General features: G+C 33.0%; 1 protein-coding gene across 2 annotated transcripts; it reads right to left on the reverse strand.

Annotated features, from left to right (window-relative positions):
- Positions 1-171: 171 nt before the first annotated feature.
- LOC121982361 lies at positions 172-11,919 on the reverse strand. 2 transcript variants are annotated; one of them, XM_042535379.1, is made up of 12 exons: positions 11,784-11,919; positions 10,349-10,408; positions 10,189-10,242; positions 10,020-10,080; positions 9,816-9,892; positions 9,013-9,062; positions 3,096-3,178; positions 2,093-2,163; positions 1,846-2,011; positions 727-872; positions 546-635; positions 172-426 (listed from the first exon to the last, which is right to left on the reverse strand). In XM_042535379.1, exons 1-12 carry the CDS (start codon positions 11,820-11,822, stop codon positions 340-342), a joined length of 984 nt encoding a protein of 327 aa, XP_042391313.1. In that variant the 5' UTR covers positions 11,823-11,919; the 3' UTR covers positions 172-339. The 2 variants fall into 2 exon arrangements, with proteins under 2 accessions (XP_042391313.1, XP_042391314.1); XM_042535380.1 differs by having other exon boundaries at positions 10,349-10,399; positions 11,784-11,891.
- Positions 11,920-18,389: the final 6,470 nt, after the last annotated feature.

Genomic DNA, 18,389 nt, shown 5'->3' on the forward strand with positions numbered 1-18,389 from the left:
ATCAATCTTTGCACAAATAAACATTTCTCGAATAAAGATGGATTGCCTCTTCACCAATCAACTCGTATAGCTTCCTTTCTTGTTTTCCCGAATTTAGTCTATACTTACAAAACTATGTTAAAGTTGCCACCTTATGCGGTATCGCAATTAACTTGATACAAAGCATTCGACTGTATGTATATTGACAAAGATTAGATTGATTTAACAAGTGTACAAAATGGCTACAATAAATATTGCCAACACACATGTAATGAACGGTCTGAATGAGGAAATTCTATGTTTTAAAAATCGTCGAATTGAGTATAACACAGTACGTAGCCAAGTTCGCATGACATCTAGCTATTTTTGTGAGGAAAGATTTGGTCGAAGTGTAGCCTGAAGGCCTGCGTGGAACCCTTGTGTGTATGCTGCATTCTTCAAACTCATCTGCAAAATGAATGCATAATGCTTTAGCTCGTAGTCGATTGATAGACATTAATTCAGGCATTAATGTTCGAGTTGTTCTAGAGCTACTCGTAACTACACTAGATGAATTCATCGCTTACAATCATATGCTCCAAATCAGAGCTGACGCGTCTGCTCGCAACATCCACAACTGAAGGTCTAATTTGCGTATCATTTAACTCCTTGGTTACCTGCAAGACAAAGTAAGTGCAAGATAAAGTAATTCGAATGGAAATAAAATATTGGTTGGAAAATTAATAAGTGCAAAATTAATTTTTTAACCTCAGTAAGCAAGGCTGTGGATGTCTTGTTCAATATTTCTTTTACGAGTTTCTCGATATCGGTAGCTTCAGCTAGCGGGTCTATTGAGCGTTGAACTTTGTCGACCTTCTTTGGTAAGACTGCCCGACTTTTGGCATCTCCTGAGGCTGGAAGAGGAAAGTTCCATATTAGTAAAACTAAACAAATCTTAGATGAGATTGCAGCATATTTTGCAGAACGAAGAACTCAATAAACTCAACAAACATATGCAATATGTACAGTTTGAATGAGCATTGGGAATTAACTGTCAAAAACTTGGATCTAGCAATTAAAACTCTCGCAGTCAAATAAGTCGAATCAATTTATAAGAGGGTTAAAGGTAGACAAAACAAATGCTACAACACAACTATACAAACAAAGATCTAAGTGATCTAGGTATTGACGTATTGTTACATTAAAAGGGCTAGGAGTAAGGTATTTCATGCCAACTGATATAGATGAACATATGTATTGGTGGCCTACAATATGATCATAGCACCCTAAATGATCTAAGTACAAACACAGAAATATTACTTCAAAATATATCAGAAACATTTTCAGATTAAATTACCTGGGATATCAGATAAGTGAGCACATGCTGTATACGTATGCTCCACAGAAGTTAAAGATTGAGAGATATATTTGCATTCATGATTTACTAATTATGGATATCATTACAGGAGATTAGTGACGGGTGGGATCTCCGATGGTAAAATTAGTGCCCTATACCTTAATTCTGTATGCTATCTTTCATGCTCATGCTTTATACATGTTAAGATTCTATATGTTCGCCCTGCTTTCGGTCGATAAAGCTAGCTCAAGAAACAATACGATTCTAAAATCACCATTAACTTGATGCAACGAGCATAAAGAAGGAAATTGCACAGGAGACTAGATGAAATTTCTCGTGCGAAAAGAAACCAAGAGCAGAAATTTTATATCCTTGCAAGCCAAAGTGGTCATTTCTTTATAAAGACCACTCAAACCATTAATGCAAAAAAAAAAAAAAACAAAGAGATAATAGGTAGGTAAAAATTCTCTAAACATCATGATGTGAGGGAAAAAAAAAATATTCTACTAGCTTTAAAAAAAGAAGCTCACCAGGATGGTTTACAGATTTCTTAGCAGGAAGAACATCCTTTTCAACAACCTTTTCAGTTGGAGCAGAAGTAACAGTGTTTGCTATTGTATCCGACAAGGTGGTAACTCCAGATGGAACTAAATCAGCAAGATCAGGTGGATTGTCCTTCCCAACCACTGGATTTGCCTATTATAAAAACTATTATCAATTTGTATTGAAACAGCTACCATGAACTTATGTTTACACTTCCACTAACTGCTGAATCACCTCTAGATCCACATATGAAGGCTGTCTTCCAAGTGATACCAGAAACTTGTCAAGGCTGCTTGCGCTGAGGGCTGTAGAACAAAATATTTGATGATAGCAATCTGCCTAAGTAATTGATATACAAACATTTAGTAGAGGGAAAAATGCAATCAGCCTCACATCAGTAGACCAGAGAGTTGAATGATTCACCATTGGTCTAGGAGGACAATGAAACTAAAAATTGTCCAGATATCAGTTAGCAATGCTATTGTGATTAAGATCATATCAATATTCGCTCGTCTATCATTACTTTCTTCTGTTTGCTACATTAAGTCAATTTAACAAAGTTTATATTGTTGAAGATTAGATTTGACAAATTTGTTTGCTACAATGATCAGGAAGCATGATAAAGGAAGGGATGTACTAAGACTCAAGCAGAGACTGCTTCAATTAGATGAATCATCCAACATGTCATCCTACATTTGAATATATATTTGACCATAACTACAGAGGTTTATGATGCAAACTTGATTCATGCACTTAATTTTAATCATGATTTTTTCTTATAATTGTCATATATAGCCTCACCATGCTTGATCAACGAGCCACCGGTTAAATGATTTTCACAATAATATCACCTGCAACTATATTGATGAAGCATGCCCATGGTTCTTGAATCAGAAGAATTTTCAGTTACAAAGATTAAGAAACATAATTCTGGCCAAATTCATCATCAGAGAATGTCACATCACTTTATTTTAGCAGTAGAATGCACAAAAAATTCTCACAGTTGGAGTTTCTTGTGTGATGTAGCAATAGAAATAAAATGTGCATATATATAAGGGAAAGAATACTTCAGATACTTAAAATGCTGAGTTGATGCAACAAACTGATTATTGAGCCCAATCCTTAAGTATAAATATGTAACTGGCCCTAACAATTTAATAAACTTCAAATAAACATATTTAAAAGGAAAAAATAACAGGTGGAAAAGGAAGCAATCAGAAAAGACCCTCTGACTTACAAATTGTAACTTCATTAGTGATTGGGTGGAAGTAGCAGGACGGACTAGCTTTGAATCCTTGATCCAGCAACAACGAGACGCAACTTGAAAAATAAATAAATAGTCTATTAAAACACCAGCTCTTAAACCAATAGAAGAAAGATTACAGCAAAAAGAACTTCACTCGAATATACTTGAGAAAGCATTTTCTTGTCATATAATTTTTTTAACAGGCAAAAATTTGTCATTGATTTGAAAAATAGAGAAGCAATAAGGAAAATTGGGTTAAAGATAGTTAGGCGTCTTGTTTAGAGTTGTTGAAGTCTCTGCATCCTTCTCAACAGAAATTAGAGAATCACAATGACAATTGATAAACTTGCTGCCTTGAGATCCAACAAGAGACCAGAAAGCACCTGCCAGTAGGAGGCAATCAGATTCATTGAATTTGAAAAATGTTCTAATGGGAAGTGGGGGTTTCTAATCAGCTAGAGACGTAATTGTCATGAGGGAGAACAAGAGAGAATGGTATCTCTTGGCTACTCATCTAGAACAAAAAGGAAAAGTAGAAAAGGCAGAGGGAATAGAGTTACCATGATTAGAGGAAAAGAGTGCATGATCCTAAAACAACGTCGGCCATCCACGCGAGACCCACCAACGACGCCACAACCCTCGCCGTTACTGGAGGCGACGCTGCTAGCCCAGAGATGTCGCGAGGCCTCTCTGCTCCTGATCCAGCCAAGGTCCTCCCACCTCCTCAGCATCGATGCCGACCCTCGCAGGCCACCGACCCTCGCGGCCCAACGTCGATTGTCCGAGGCCTATCGCTGACATCATTGGCCGTCAAGTGAGACACCTCTCCTTCCGTCGACGCTGTGGAAAGGGGATTGATTTCGATCTGTGCATCTTTGATCGGCGATTGGTGTCGATCGATGTTCATCGTGCTCCTCTCCTTCCTCCAACCACTGAGTCGAGCCCTAGTTTTGATTTCCGTCACCATACCTGAGTGTCGCGGCTCTGACCAACTGATTTCTCCCCTTCTTGCACCCATCTACCTCCTGGGCCAGCGCTAGGCCTCACCTCCTGGTCCGACAAGAAGATTTCCGCCTGAACCTCCAAACATTACGGCTCCAGCTCACAATCAAGGATCGATTGAAGGTAGGTTGTTTAGTATCTTTGGTGGTAGATTAAGATTTGGGAATAATGATCGGATCCTAAGCTTAGTTGTGTTTTAGGGTACTCGTGTGGAGATCAGTGACTCCACTTTGCTCCGGCCACTGTTTCTGATAGCAACCTCCTCCGGCAGCGGGTCAAGTGGTTGTGCTACGGATTTAGATGAGTTTTGGGTTGATTTATGCCTGAATTTAAATTCAGATTGATTGGTGACATGGTTGGGAGATTAATCAAAGATTATGTACAATTAGAGATACCCTAATTAGGTTGGGGATTTTGTTTAGCTATTTAATTCAGATGAAATTAGCTAAATAAAATATGTTGATGCAAGACGTTGATTCGAAACAAGCGTCTTGACGTGGGATTTGTTCCCATATGAACTACTGATTAAGGCGGATACTTCTTACTTTGATTCTTTAGTACTTTGACCTTAATGCAAGATCTAGATATTTAGATAGATGTTGTATTTACTTTGACTCCACTCGTATTTTTCCTGAACTTGATACTTATCTGCTTGATCTTTGAGATGATCGTTTCGATATATATACAGTCTCTTGTTGTCATCCATGATATTTAGCAGATACTAGATACCATGTTTACTTGCTTTGATTGTTGTTTATTCATGTACCTTATTGAGCATGCTAGCTTACTGTAGCATACCTGATTTCTATTTATATATGTGATGACTGTTGCATCTTACTTATCGTGTCATTGCATGCATACCAACGAATACGTCTTCCTTGTGGTTGAGTGAGTTGTTGGTCAGCGCCGCACACTCGGTTACTCATGGGTAGTGGTAGATGGAGGAGATGTCGCTTGTCCTGCCGTGCCACACTCGGTCACTCACGGATAGTGGTAGCTGGAGTTGCGAGCAACAAGAACCCCATTGCTACGTAGCTAGTTAGCTATTATGCACCTGTCCACTCGGCCACTCGAGAGTAGTGGTAGCTAGAGTGTTGTACAGTTGTCATTGTCTAAGCCTCTCGACCATACAGGGGTCATGGTGCAGAGGGGTGGGCGGGAGTAACCATCCATGCATATGCTTTTGTTATTATACTTGTTTATGTTATTGATTGCTTATTTATGCAGTTATTTTATTGTATCCATGTGATATGCTTACATATGTTGAGTTATATACCTGTTGCATGTGGTTCGACACTGGTTTACTTATTGATAGTATGTATATACCTCACATGATACCCTTGTAGTTATGAGCAGTACTATTGCAAATCCTCACTACCCCTAACTTTCTATTACTAGCTTAGTATATGGGTTCAGGTATGAACATCTATTATGATATCACTGTAGTACATGATACTCTTCCCTATGAGACTATATACCTTTAAATCTCTAGATATTTATTATGCTCATGCACTATCTATCTATTATCCGCTTAGTCCCAGCACTCACCACCCCTTGAACTGATTTTTCTTTTGCCGGGGAAGAGGTAGATGATACAAGAATACTTGGAGGATCCTGACTGCCGGTCCCACGTCACATCTGAGGATGATTTTCTGGTTTTGTTTCCTGCTTTGTTTGTGTTTTAAATTTGTGAACTTGGTATTGTAATAACTCAATGTGGACTTGGAGTTTAGCCTTGGCCCTTGTGGTTTCTTGTATTTGGTTTGATGTTGTGGTGTCAAGCCAAGTCGGCTCGCAGTTTTTTTTTTTTTTTGTGGCTTTGCGTTCGTTATTTTGTGACTTCTGTTGTGTTTTATTTCAGCCGTGTGGGTTATTTATCAATTGTGTGGTTATGTTTACATCCATGTGGACTATTGATTACTTGTGAGTAACCTTGTGGCATTGTATACATGTTTCATTTATCATTGCTATAGGGAAGGTGTTGTCCGATTTTTGTCGGACAACCTTACCCTCGGGGCATGACAAGCTCCAACTCCTTATGTTTTCCGCCGGCCCTAAGAAGCTCCCCTCCCCATTGTTCTCCACCGGCTCTAGAACTCCGAGGGAAGACCAAAAGGAGAGAGTTGGTAGCTAAAGATTGAAGGCGTGTTCCCTACTTAATTTATGCTTTAGCAAGTTTCTATAATTACTGAAAACTCGGATCTTATAGTGTGATGTTCTTGGCTGTTTTTGGGAGATTGATTCCCTAGTTTAGGTTCTTTTCCTAAGCCCCAAATGATTTGTATGAATAGAAGATTTCGGATTTCTTGAAGGGATAGTTTCCTCACTAAATTTTAAAGGTTGTCCATCATACTCTTACTTTACAAGTTTGTACATGTTCTTTATCTTCTAGTTGCTTTAAATCCTTCATATAATGTGTAAAATTAAGGGGCATGTATGGAGAACATTTTAGGTGAATTAATCTGAATTTAATGTCATTTAATTACTAGTGAAAACGTTTAGGATTCTCTATACTTCATGAAATCGGATCCTTGTTTGTAGTTTTAATATTTCATGTAGTTTCTTCATTGTTTTGATGTATACAATGACCCTTAAAATTTAGTAACTCGTGGAAATGTATGGAGAACATTTTAGGTGAATAAATCTGAATTTAATGTGGAAACGTTTAGGATTCTCTATACTTCATGAAATCATATCCTTGTTTGTAGTTTTAATATTTCATGTAGTTTCTTCATTCTTTTGATACATACCCTTAAAATTAGGGAACTCGTGGAAATGTATGGAGAACATTTTAGATGAGTAAATATGAATTTAATGTCATTTAATTACTGCTGAAAACGTGTAGGATTCTCTATACTTCATGAAATCGGATCCTTGTTTGTAGTTTTAATATTTCATGTAATTTCTTCATTTTTTTTATGCATATAATGACCCTTAAAATTAGGGAACTCGTGGTTAATGGATTGAAAACATTTTAAGATGTTTTATCAGAATTTAAGGTCCTCTAAATACTGTGAGAATAATTAAGGATCTTCACATTTCATGTAGTGGGACCATTGAGAATGATGTTGTTGATGTGCTAGTTTGTTTGATATCACATGTTATAGTTTAGTTTCGGTTTGTATCATGATAAATGTTAGGAAATCAGTAACCTTAACAACTCATCAAAGCGATAATAGTTTTGGATCCTTGGGACTTAACAAGTTAAGTCATAAAGCATGTCCTTGATGACCTTTCATTGTATAATGTTGTTGATAAGTTTGTTGTTTGATATGTACCAATTAAATTTCGGTTTACATCATTTCAAATTATATGAAATCAGAAAATTTATTAACTCATTAATGGGATGAAAGTTAGGATCCTTAGGATTCAACAAGTTAAGCTATAAATCATGTCTTTCCTTTACAATCATGTTTAGGTCCTTATACTTGCTTCCGTTAGAAGTGGCACTTTCCTTGTTACTCTTGATGGATTGTATAATTCCTATGTTTCGGATTTAATAAAAGTTAGTTTTATTCACGGTATTAGGGAGCTTGATCATGTTATTCCCTTACTAGCATGTTAGTTTCTTATGCATGCTCATGCTATGTTGATGCACAGTCTATGCTTAAGCTTACGTTATGAATTTGCATGTTTATGTTAAGATTTACGATTATATCCATGTTTAAGTAATGATCAAGTTTATGTTAAGTGCATGATTATGCTTATGTTCATGTTTATGTAATGAACATGGTTGAGTGTGACCAACATCCTTAACCCGGGAACTCACTAAATCTATGTGGTCGAGTGTGACAAGTGTCCTTAATGTGGGAGCTCACCAAATCTACGTGGTCGAGTGTGACTGGTATCCTTAGCCCGAGAGCTCACCAAACCCTATGTGATCGAGTGTGACCGGTGTCCTTAACCCGGTAGCTCACCAAATCAGTGCCCGAGAGCTCACCAACCCTACGTGGTTATGTTTATGGCTGTATGTACATGCTCATAATTAAGTCTATTCTTATGTGTATGTTTTTATGCCATGTAAGTATGCTTATGTTTATGTACATGCTCATGATTAAGTTTATTCTTATGTTTATGTTTATGTCATGCAAATATGCTTACGCCTATGCTTATCTGCTCATGATCAAGCCAACTGTTATGCTTAGCTTATCTACATGCTTATGTTTATGCTCTCATGCTTATGTTGATGCCTATGCTGGTATGCCAATAGGAAAGTCCTAAGCGACCTAGCATGTGTTTCCCTTAGTACACTAGATATAGGCGCTAACTATTGCATAACACAATTTTGAATATGCTAAGTCTATCAACTCACAAATTTTAACGTTTTCAAATAATGGGACCAATGAGATAGGAGGCATTAACCAGTGAGCTAGCCCGAGACAATGGCATTACAATCCGAAAACCTTCCAGTTTAGTTTCCGCATTAGTTAGATGTTTTCTTTGAAGAATAAATCCCGAACTATATGACCAGTACCAAAGGTCACTAGTAATTTATGTTTTAAGAGCTATCTATGTATCTTAGTTGAATTAAGAACCCATTATGGAAGTATGTGTAAGTGATGCCTGTAGTTTTATATATATATGTATATATATTAGGGACGTCACACAACTCACTAGACATTGGAGGTTTGTTGTAGTTTCTAACAAATATGCTAACTTTATGTAACACTTTGCGCTGATACTAGTTAAAGACTAAGCATACCGGGTTAATTCCACTGTTTGGAGAATTGACCTTGAACTAGGCATGAGAAAAATAGGTCAGAAAAAATTAGAAAATGAGAAAACTTAAATAACATGCATTTTTCACAAAACTATATATTACAAATATATAGCAAAATAAAAGGTTAAAAATCCACTAAAACTTTTCATACAAACAACATAACATACACAGTTAAGGAATAAATACCTTGCAGAGTCATTAATTAATGCAAATGGTGTTACGCATCCAAGTGGTACCTTGAAAAGCAATCCAGAAGTTATATTAACTACAGAAACATGATATCCATCAATATAATATAATAGGCAAGATCCATAATTTTTTGTATTGCTTCCTTCTAGTAGTATGGATTTTTTCTTGGTAGAAATCAAATCAAAAAAATATTCTATATGTGGGTTCTGTAAGTACCCGAGATAGTTTTGATGTGGTCAACCAAGTTCAGTTAGATCCTATTGTGTTTAATCCTCATGTCTAAGTGTGCAAGTTCGTAGTCATCTTTTATTTAATCACTGACAAATCTTGATCATGGTTAAATATGAAGCAAAAGGCAAAGGTGACAAGAAATGGTAAATGATTGTAATAAAGTAGTTCAGGTTAAAAGGTTAACATTTGTATTCCATGCAACTTTTTTAGATCCATTTATGATCTCCATATTAATTCACTCACATATTGATAATTAAATAATCTCAAATGAAATATACAAGCGAACCTGGTACGTTCATGCATAGCTTGTAGTAACTATGACTGGTTTATAAACACTAGTAGATGAAATTGCCAAGACTAGTCTGTTTTATCTTGAACCAATGCTGAGTTTTTATAAGCCAAAGAACAGAGAAAACCAAAGTAGTTAATAGACTAGCACCAAACTGTAAAACTATTTGAAAAGGAAACTATAATCCAACATAGTCATTATTAAGGCATCATGAACAGAGAGATAGTCATGATATCCGACAAAAAGGAATTATTGAAAAATATACATAAAAACAAGAAACCTGAAGTAATTCTTGCAAAGCTTCTTCAGGAGCCATCCGCAAACCTCCTTTTCCCAGACCAAGCCTTTGGGATAAAACTATTTGATAAATTGCATATGTTTAAAATCTCAGAAATTAGACAAGCTGATCATTCTAGTAGCAATACTGAATGCAACATAAATAATTAATCATGTAATATGGAAACCATTAAGTTATCATCAGTACCCTTTAAGTCAACGTTTGTGTCTGCAAGAGCAGAAACAACGTAAAACCTCTGTTTCTTGTCCTGAAAAAATAATTAACTGTCAGATATATAAACAGGATCGAATGTTTTCCACTGTTGGCAAGCAAAAACTTTGCATTACAGAAAATCCATTTTTTCCACTTGTATTACCTTTAACAGCAAATTTTTACTTAATGCACCTCCCAAATGCCCCACTTCCTTTGCCTGACAAAATAAAAAATATTTATAGGGGAAAATAGTTGATACAAGACATATTTCATCATAAGGAAAACAATTATTTAAAAATAGTGAAGAAGCAATTATTACTAACCTGAGCCTCCACAGCGAGGACAGGAGGATGATCATAGCAAAGGAAGTCTATCTGAAGTTCCTATAGACGAACACAATGAGCCAGAGTGTTAGAATCTATAATACAGAAGAGACCAAAGTTTGTTTCAATAAATAATAATAGATGTGCAAAACTAAATCCCCACACTTTCAACGACACTTAAAATTAACTGCTCAATAAATAAGTTGTTTCAAACCAAATCATGATACACAATTTTTTGTATCCTTGAGTAAAATGAATCAAGTAATTGCATCCCTATAGGATAATTTAAAGGTTCTAAAGATTGTGCAAGTGTCATTGAGTCATTGCACAATATGCGTGATATGTGGATCGTATACGAGCAAAGATGCAGTCTATCATCCGCATCAAGACATGTTTGCTACAACAATTGAGGCCAGCTACATAGATATAGTCCCTCAATGGAGACCTACGTACTATATATTTAAGAAATTAATATTCACAGTAATGAAAAACATGTGTCAAAAATATATATATAATATTTTTTTTTTGCTATATAATATGTCAAATAATCAACCTAAGTAATAAATATGAAAAAATCGTCCACCAATCATTTAAAAAGTAAATCAATCATTCATTCCAATCCATAATTCCAACTAAATATTTTGCATACGAATCTATGTGATTCATATAACACTAAAAAATATAAAACATGACAAACTATGCTAATCAACAGACACACTCTAAAAAATAAAGTTTAAATGTTAACCTAAGAAATATATAAATGTGTTTTTCATTTGTCTATTTGTAAAAGTATTGTTTAGTTAAATCAATAGCAGTTCTATATGACTTAGACTTTTAACAATCCTTATGTGTCCATAAGCAGATGCAGTGCAACCCAGTAGGTTCCTATGCATGAGAAGACTAAGCGACTACTAACACTTTGAAAATATAAATCACACTAATGAAAACGTAGCAAGGAAATTGAAACTAATGATTAGTTAACATTACAGAAACTGTGTTTGTATTCGATTTCATGACTCGGAAACAAATCCCATGGAGGCTCAAACTAAATCTAACACTTCAAACATAAACAAGATTGATAATGTCAACTTGTAATATTTCATGAATTTGTACTTATAATAAACGTCCTTCCTAATTAAAAACACTGGTCAACACATTTCTTTTGCAATCTATCATTAGCGAACAAAATCCATCTTTCTATCCTTGCTAATGCCCTGAAACAAAAAAAAAAAAAATTTCCGGTACCTGCTTTTTTTAGAAAAAATAGTTTTTTAACTTAAAACTAGCACAGTAGTTTTGAGAAAATGCTGTTGTCGATAGAACAAGCTTATAAATGCATCCGATAAATCACAGAGAAACAATTGACTGGAAAATTCAATGGCATCGGAAGAGTGCGCGATGAGAAATGCATCGACGGAAGGCTTAAGAGACGCACCTTTAGGCGAGCAAGGAGCTGATCCTTAGTATACCCCATTGCGGAGACGGCGACTGAAAGAGAGACAGAGGAAACCCTAATGTCAAAGCATAGAAGGCAGAGGAGACGCTAATGGGTAAGCCTGGCCCGTTGAAACATACAATTTACAAAAATAATAATAATTCATTTTTAAAAAAACAACTTAATTAAAATTAGTTTAACATAAATCATCTTAAAATTATTATAATAACTACTAGATAATTACTATTTTAACCTTTTTCAAATGAATATTAATTAAATTTAAATAATATTAACTTAATTAATAAAGAAGTTTTGATATAAAAGAATATTAATTATAATATTTTTGTAAAGTTAAATTTTAAAAAATAATAACTTATTTTAATATATTATTTTACTATTTAATTAAGAAACAGAACTCTTTAATAACTAATTTGGATGAATTTAAAATTAAATTATGTTAAATTGTCAATACTATGAGTAAAAAAGTTTTTATAAATATTTTGAACGGATGACATTGCATATATGAATGTAATATCTATTTTTATTAATTTAATATTTGATATAAATAATTAAATTAATTTTTAATGAGAAATAGTCTATAGAAAATGTCATTTTACTCTCTCTATATTTTATAATTGCTAATTAGACTAGACTAATCTATTTAATTATATGTCCGCTCTTTTCTTCTTCCTCATAATAACTAGAATGGTAGCCTTTTTAAATATCATTATTTTTTATAATGATAAATTTTTGCTTGTCCGTATTAGGAACTATGGATTTCTATCGATCATAGTATCTATTTTAGAATGATTGGTAATAAAATTGATACTTAATTGTTTTTGGTATATTAGAAAGAATGATATTTCCTTGGGAGAAAGGAGAATTGCAAGAGAAGATGTTCGTAAAGGATAAATCATGGATTAGGAAAATCTTAGTGTGTTTGGTTCGGGGTTATTCTTGATAATCTTGATTATCCATCCAAGGTTATCAACAAAAATCTTGTTTGGTTTAGGTATTCGATGATTCCCGAGTAATGTTCCATGCCCGACACGTCGGCAAAAGGGTCATGAAGCCCGGAATCGGAAAACCTCAGAAAACTAAGGTTTTTCTTGATTCCGGGGTTAACGAATTTTTTTTACCAAAAATACCCTCCGATAAGAAAAATATGAAAAAAAGAGAAAAAAATATTAAAAAAATATTATAAAATGTTTAAAAAAATTTAAAATTTTTAAAAATAAATAGTTTTTTTAAAAAATATATATAAATTTTAAAAATAAAAAATAAAAAATTTAAATTTTAAATTTTAAAAAAAATTAAAATTTTAAATTTTAAAAAATAAAAAATTTATAAAAATTTAAAAATAAAATAAATAAATAAAAATTAAATTTTAAAAAATGTAAAAAAAAAATATAAATATAAATCACATAAAAAATATAAAAACATTAAAAAAATAAAAAAAACACATAAAAAGGTAAAAAAATATACAAGAAAAAGAAAAGTAAAAAAAACATAAAATAATAATATTAATATTATTATTATTATGTATAGTTGATTTTGTAATTGAGGGTAATATAGTAAAATATTAAACTAAGGTATTCATTAAAACCTTCAAACAAATAAGTTTTTGTTGCATTACCTAGTTTGAACCAAACAACATTTGGTTATGTTTTATTTCCCATAACTTTGGTTATGTGATTACCAAGTAATCATATAACCAAGGTTATACATAATAACTTGAACCAAACGCACTCTAAATGGTATTTTTACACTGTAATTAGGCAAAATGATAATTTTCTCATGTAAAAATAGTGCTGGACTAAACTAAAGAAAAAATAAAAAAACATGCAAATGGAGGGATATAGTTTTATTAGTCTGCCAATTTTATGACACTAAATTTAATCCCCTATTTGGTTTCTACATGATATTCGTAGCTCTACTGCTAATTTTAGATATATTTTGGATCAATTAATCTGTTTAGGTGTATCACTATTGCCATTTTTTTATTTCAAAGTTCTTCTTGTGCTTGTAATAAAGTTTATTTTAGTTGGCGGATCAGTATGAATATTGATATCAATTATCCTACCTATAGATTTTATCCTAAATTTAAAATAGAGTAGTTAAATTTAAAATAAACCTTTGCATCAGCTACCCTATTCATTCCCTAAATTTTGATTTGATGAATAATAATTCTCTAAATTTAGAGAATATACCCTAAAATAAAATAATATATTTTTTAATCTCTCTCCTTCCGCTCAATGTTTTTAATCTCTCCTTCTATTCATTTCATAAATATAATAATTAAAAAATAGAAGAAAGAAGATAAATAATAAAAAATTAAAGATGATAAAAATTTTAAGATAGTTAATGTAGTGTGTAGTGAAAAATAATTATCTAAATTTAATAAAATAAATTATTTGTCTTAAATTTTAAATATAATAATAGAAAAACGGGTGGACATGCTCTAACATGTTATGCATCTTACCACTCTTTACCTCTACTTTTATATTTTTTTTTCCAATTTTTGTATTATGGATATGGAAGACACCAGTAAACTGTATTTCTATTTGGCATGTACGATTATATTTTTATTTTTGATTATCTATTGAGAAATGATTATTTATTAATACTATGATAGATTAGGCTACTTAAATTAATTGATCCAAATAAAATTTAATATTTATTTATATTTTATTAAATTTATGCAGATAATAATCAATTTTTAAAATATTATCAAATTAAAACTACATGATATAAATCATATTTTATTATTCATTTAATTTTAAATAATATTATTTTGATAAAATAGTATGGACTTATTTTTATTAGTATTATTATTATTATTATTATTATTTGAATATAAATATACTGGCTAAAAGAAACTGAAAGAACTTATTGAGATAGGCTCTTAATAAATTTATTACTAATATTTAAAATCAAAATTCAGAAAATAATATAATTTAAATTTAAAAAAAAACTAGTTAAATTTTCATAATTACTTTAATTATATTATTAATAGCTACTTCTTCCTTTCAAAATAAGTTTGAACAATTTAAAATGGAAAAATGGCTCAAAACGTCATATTAACAAATTATTTTTCTTCCTTAGTTTCTACATTAGAAAAGTTTGTTTTCAAACCTGCTTATAAACTTTTCTTATATGCAACTTCTTAATACATACTTATTTATCTAGTTACCTTTTATTTTTTATAAGTACAGAAAATATAAAAGAAGATGTAATTGTTCCTAAATTCAACACATTTTAGATTAGAATCTAATATTAATTTTATCAAATTAAGCAAAAAAAAATTTCCACCTGATCAATCGATTTGGAGCGCAGACCAATTGATTAACGTAGAATGAATCGATTGGTCAATCGATTCAGTCTAAGTCAATCGATTAATATAATTCCTAATCGATTGGTTCGATGAAAAAAAAGTTGTATTCAATTGAATAGAAAATATATTAGATTCTCTTTAAATTAATCTGAATTTAGAAGGAATTATCTCTCCTTTTAGACTTTGTGTACTTATAAAAAATTAGAGTAATTAGATAAATTGGTATCCATTATGATTGGTTAGAAAGTGAGAACAAATATTTTCTGATTTATCTAATTATCCTTTATTTTGTTATGTAAAAAAAAATCCAAAAGAATATACAATTCTTTATAAATTTAGCATATTTAGATTTTCTATCAAATTGAACATAATTCTTTCAATCGATTGGGAGTTGATACTAATCGATTAACTTAGAATGTATCGATTGGTCAATCGATTCAACTTAAGCCAATCGATTAATATAATTCTCAATCGATTGGTCAGGTGAAAAAAGAATTGTACTTAATTGGATGAATAATATACTAGATTGTACTGAATTTAGGAAGAATTATATCTTCGTTTAGACTTTTTGTACTCATGGAAAATGAGGACAATTAGATAATTTTGTGTTTATTATGTTTGATTAGGGGTATTTTCTGACACGAGGAGTAAGGATAAAATCTAATTTATAGTTGGAGATTTTTCTCTAATTTATTTATTTATTTAAAATATATGAAAATAATTTTAATTATTTATATTACATTAAAAAATAAATTGTTTGATGATGAATTTTAAAAAAATAAAATAAAATTTTTAAATTTTAAACATTTAAAAGAAATAATAAACCAAATTAAAAACCGAATATTTAACCTAATAAATTCCAAATACAAGAATAGGTCCTGGAATATACTTCCGATATTATTTTTTTTAATGAAGAAAGATTAAATAATTTAATAATTTTATTAATTAAGAAAAAAATATTATTAAAATTTAAATATAAAATTTTAATCAATAATTTTATGTCAGTAAATTTTATATGAAATTTTATTTTTAAAATTAATATTTTATTTTTTAAAAAAATTAAAATCTGTCGGTCCCAAGAATAAAAAAGAAAAATTGGGAAAATTTTATTTTATTTTTTAAAAAATATTATAGGTCTAAAAAATTTTTTTGCATAACGTTGAGACGGCCCTGTCGCCGCTCACGTCGTCCGCGACGCCGAAGCAGAAACGTCGCCGGTTTTCTGGCGGAAAGACGACAATTGAGTTTCTTCCAGACGACCTCCTGCATTGCACCCTCTCGACGCTGAGCGGCAATCTTCGGGACGTTGCCGCATGCTCCTGCGTCTCCCGCCGCTGTCGCTCCGCCGCCGCCTCACTCCCTTCCCTCACCTTCGGATATCTTCAACGACTTCCTCCGCCCCCGCACCGCTGCCGACGCCGTCATCGGATGCATTGTCGCCGCCTCCCTCTGGCACCTCGCCATCCTCTACCACATCTCCGAACCCCCACCTCGCCTCCTGGCTAGCCCTCATCACCCTCGAGCTCCGATTCGACACCCTCGCCGTCGGGGAAATCGACTGAGTCGGCCTCGCGAAGGGGCTGGAGTCGCTCAAGCTCGAGAGCGCTGATGCGACCGCCCAATTGGGGCTCCGGTGCCTTTCGAGACATGCGGATCTTGGAGATAGAGGTGTTGATAAATGATTCAAAATTAACAATTGAGTTAGTGGTGGCAATAAGTGGTAGTAGTGATAGTAGTGGGGTAGAGTAGTTGGGTTAGTGGGGTGAATTGTGGAGCTAGTGGGTTATGTAGGTAGCTTATAAATAGGCTACATGTTTTATAATTTAATGAAGAAGTGTGAGAGATTATTGTATTTCACTTGTTCATCTTTGTCCCCTTATCCTCCTCCTAATTTTCTCTATCAGTGGTATCAGAGCGTCGAGTTTGATGTGTCTTAGTTTTCTCGCAATGGCAATCAATGGAGTTTCTCAACCCCTCATCCCCATTTTCAAAGGAGAGTGCTACGAATTTTGGAGTATCAAAATGAAGATTCTATTTAGATCTCAAGATCTTTGGGATTTAGTAGAGAAAGGTTTTGACGACGAGGATGCCGATGAAGCTAAGGTCGATTGAAGGAGAACAGAAAGAAAGATTCGAAGGCACTGTTCATTCTTCAACAAGCAGTACATGAGACGATTTTCTCAAGAATTGCAACTGCCTCATTTTCCAAAGAAGCATGGGAAATATTGCAGAAAGAATTTCAAGGCTCCTCTAAGGTGATAGCAGTGAAACTCCAGACTCTCAGAAGTGAGTTTGAGGCCTTGCTTATGAAGGGTTATGAAACTTTACAAGACTTTCTATGTAGAGTAATTTCGATTGTCAGTCAAATGAGATCTTATGGAGAAAAGATCACTGATGCAATTATTGTTTCGAAAGTTTTATGAAGTTTGACTCCTAAATATGATTACATAGTAACTGCGATCGAGGAGGCAAAAGATCTCTCGATTTTATCTTTTGATGAACTAATGGGTTCTTTGCAAGCTCATGAGGCAAGGCGAAATAGATCCGTTGAGAAGAATGAAGAAAAGACATTTCAAGCTTCTCAAGTGAAGGGGGAGATAGAAAAAAAGGAAGACTTCGCTGGCAGAGGTCGTGGAAGAGGAGATTTTCGTGGTAGAGGAAGAAACCATTTTAATGGACAAGAGAAGCAATTTAACGGGGATCAAAGATGGAATAAAAATTCCATTCAGTGTTATGGCTGCAAAAGATTTGGGCATATAAAGGCAAATTGCATAAATGGCTCACAAGCAAACTATGTGAAAGAAGAAAACGAGAAAAGTAAGTTATTTATGGTTCATTCTCATTCTAACGAAGTTCAAAAAGCTATTTGGTTTTTGGATAGTGAATGTTCAAATCACATGATTGGAAATAAGTCATTATTTAAAGAGTTTGATGAATCACAAAAGATGATAGTAAGACTTGAAGATAATAAGCAGATACAAGTTGAAGGCAAAGACACAATTGCCGTGGAAACTAGCGATGGTAAAGTAAAATTGCTTTACAATGTCTATTTTGTTCCTAGTTTGGCACATAGTTTGTTAAGTGTTGGACAATTGATGATGGGTGGCTATACTATTGTATTTGATAACGAAGCTTGTGTTATTTATGATAAAGGTTCTGGAAAGTCTATTGTTAGCGTGCAAATGACAAAAAATAAGATGTTTCCACTGAAGATCTCTAATGTGGAAAACCAACCTTTTATTGCTAGCGAAGATAATGAATTCAAGATGTGA

The sequence above is a fragment of the Zingiber officinale genome, chromosome 5A, assembly GCF_018446385.1.
Source record: "Zingiber officinale cultivar Zhangliang chromosome 5A, Zo_v1.1, whole genome shotgun sequence".
Taxonomy (NCBI): Eukaryota; Viridiplantae; Streptophyta; class Magnoliopsida; order Zingiberales; family Zingiberaceae; genus Zingiber; species Zingiber officinale.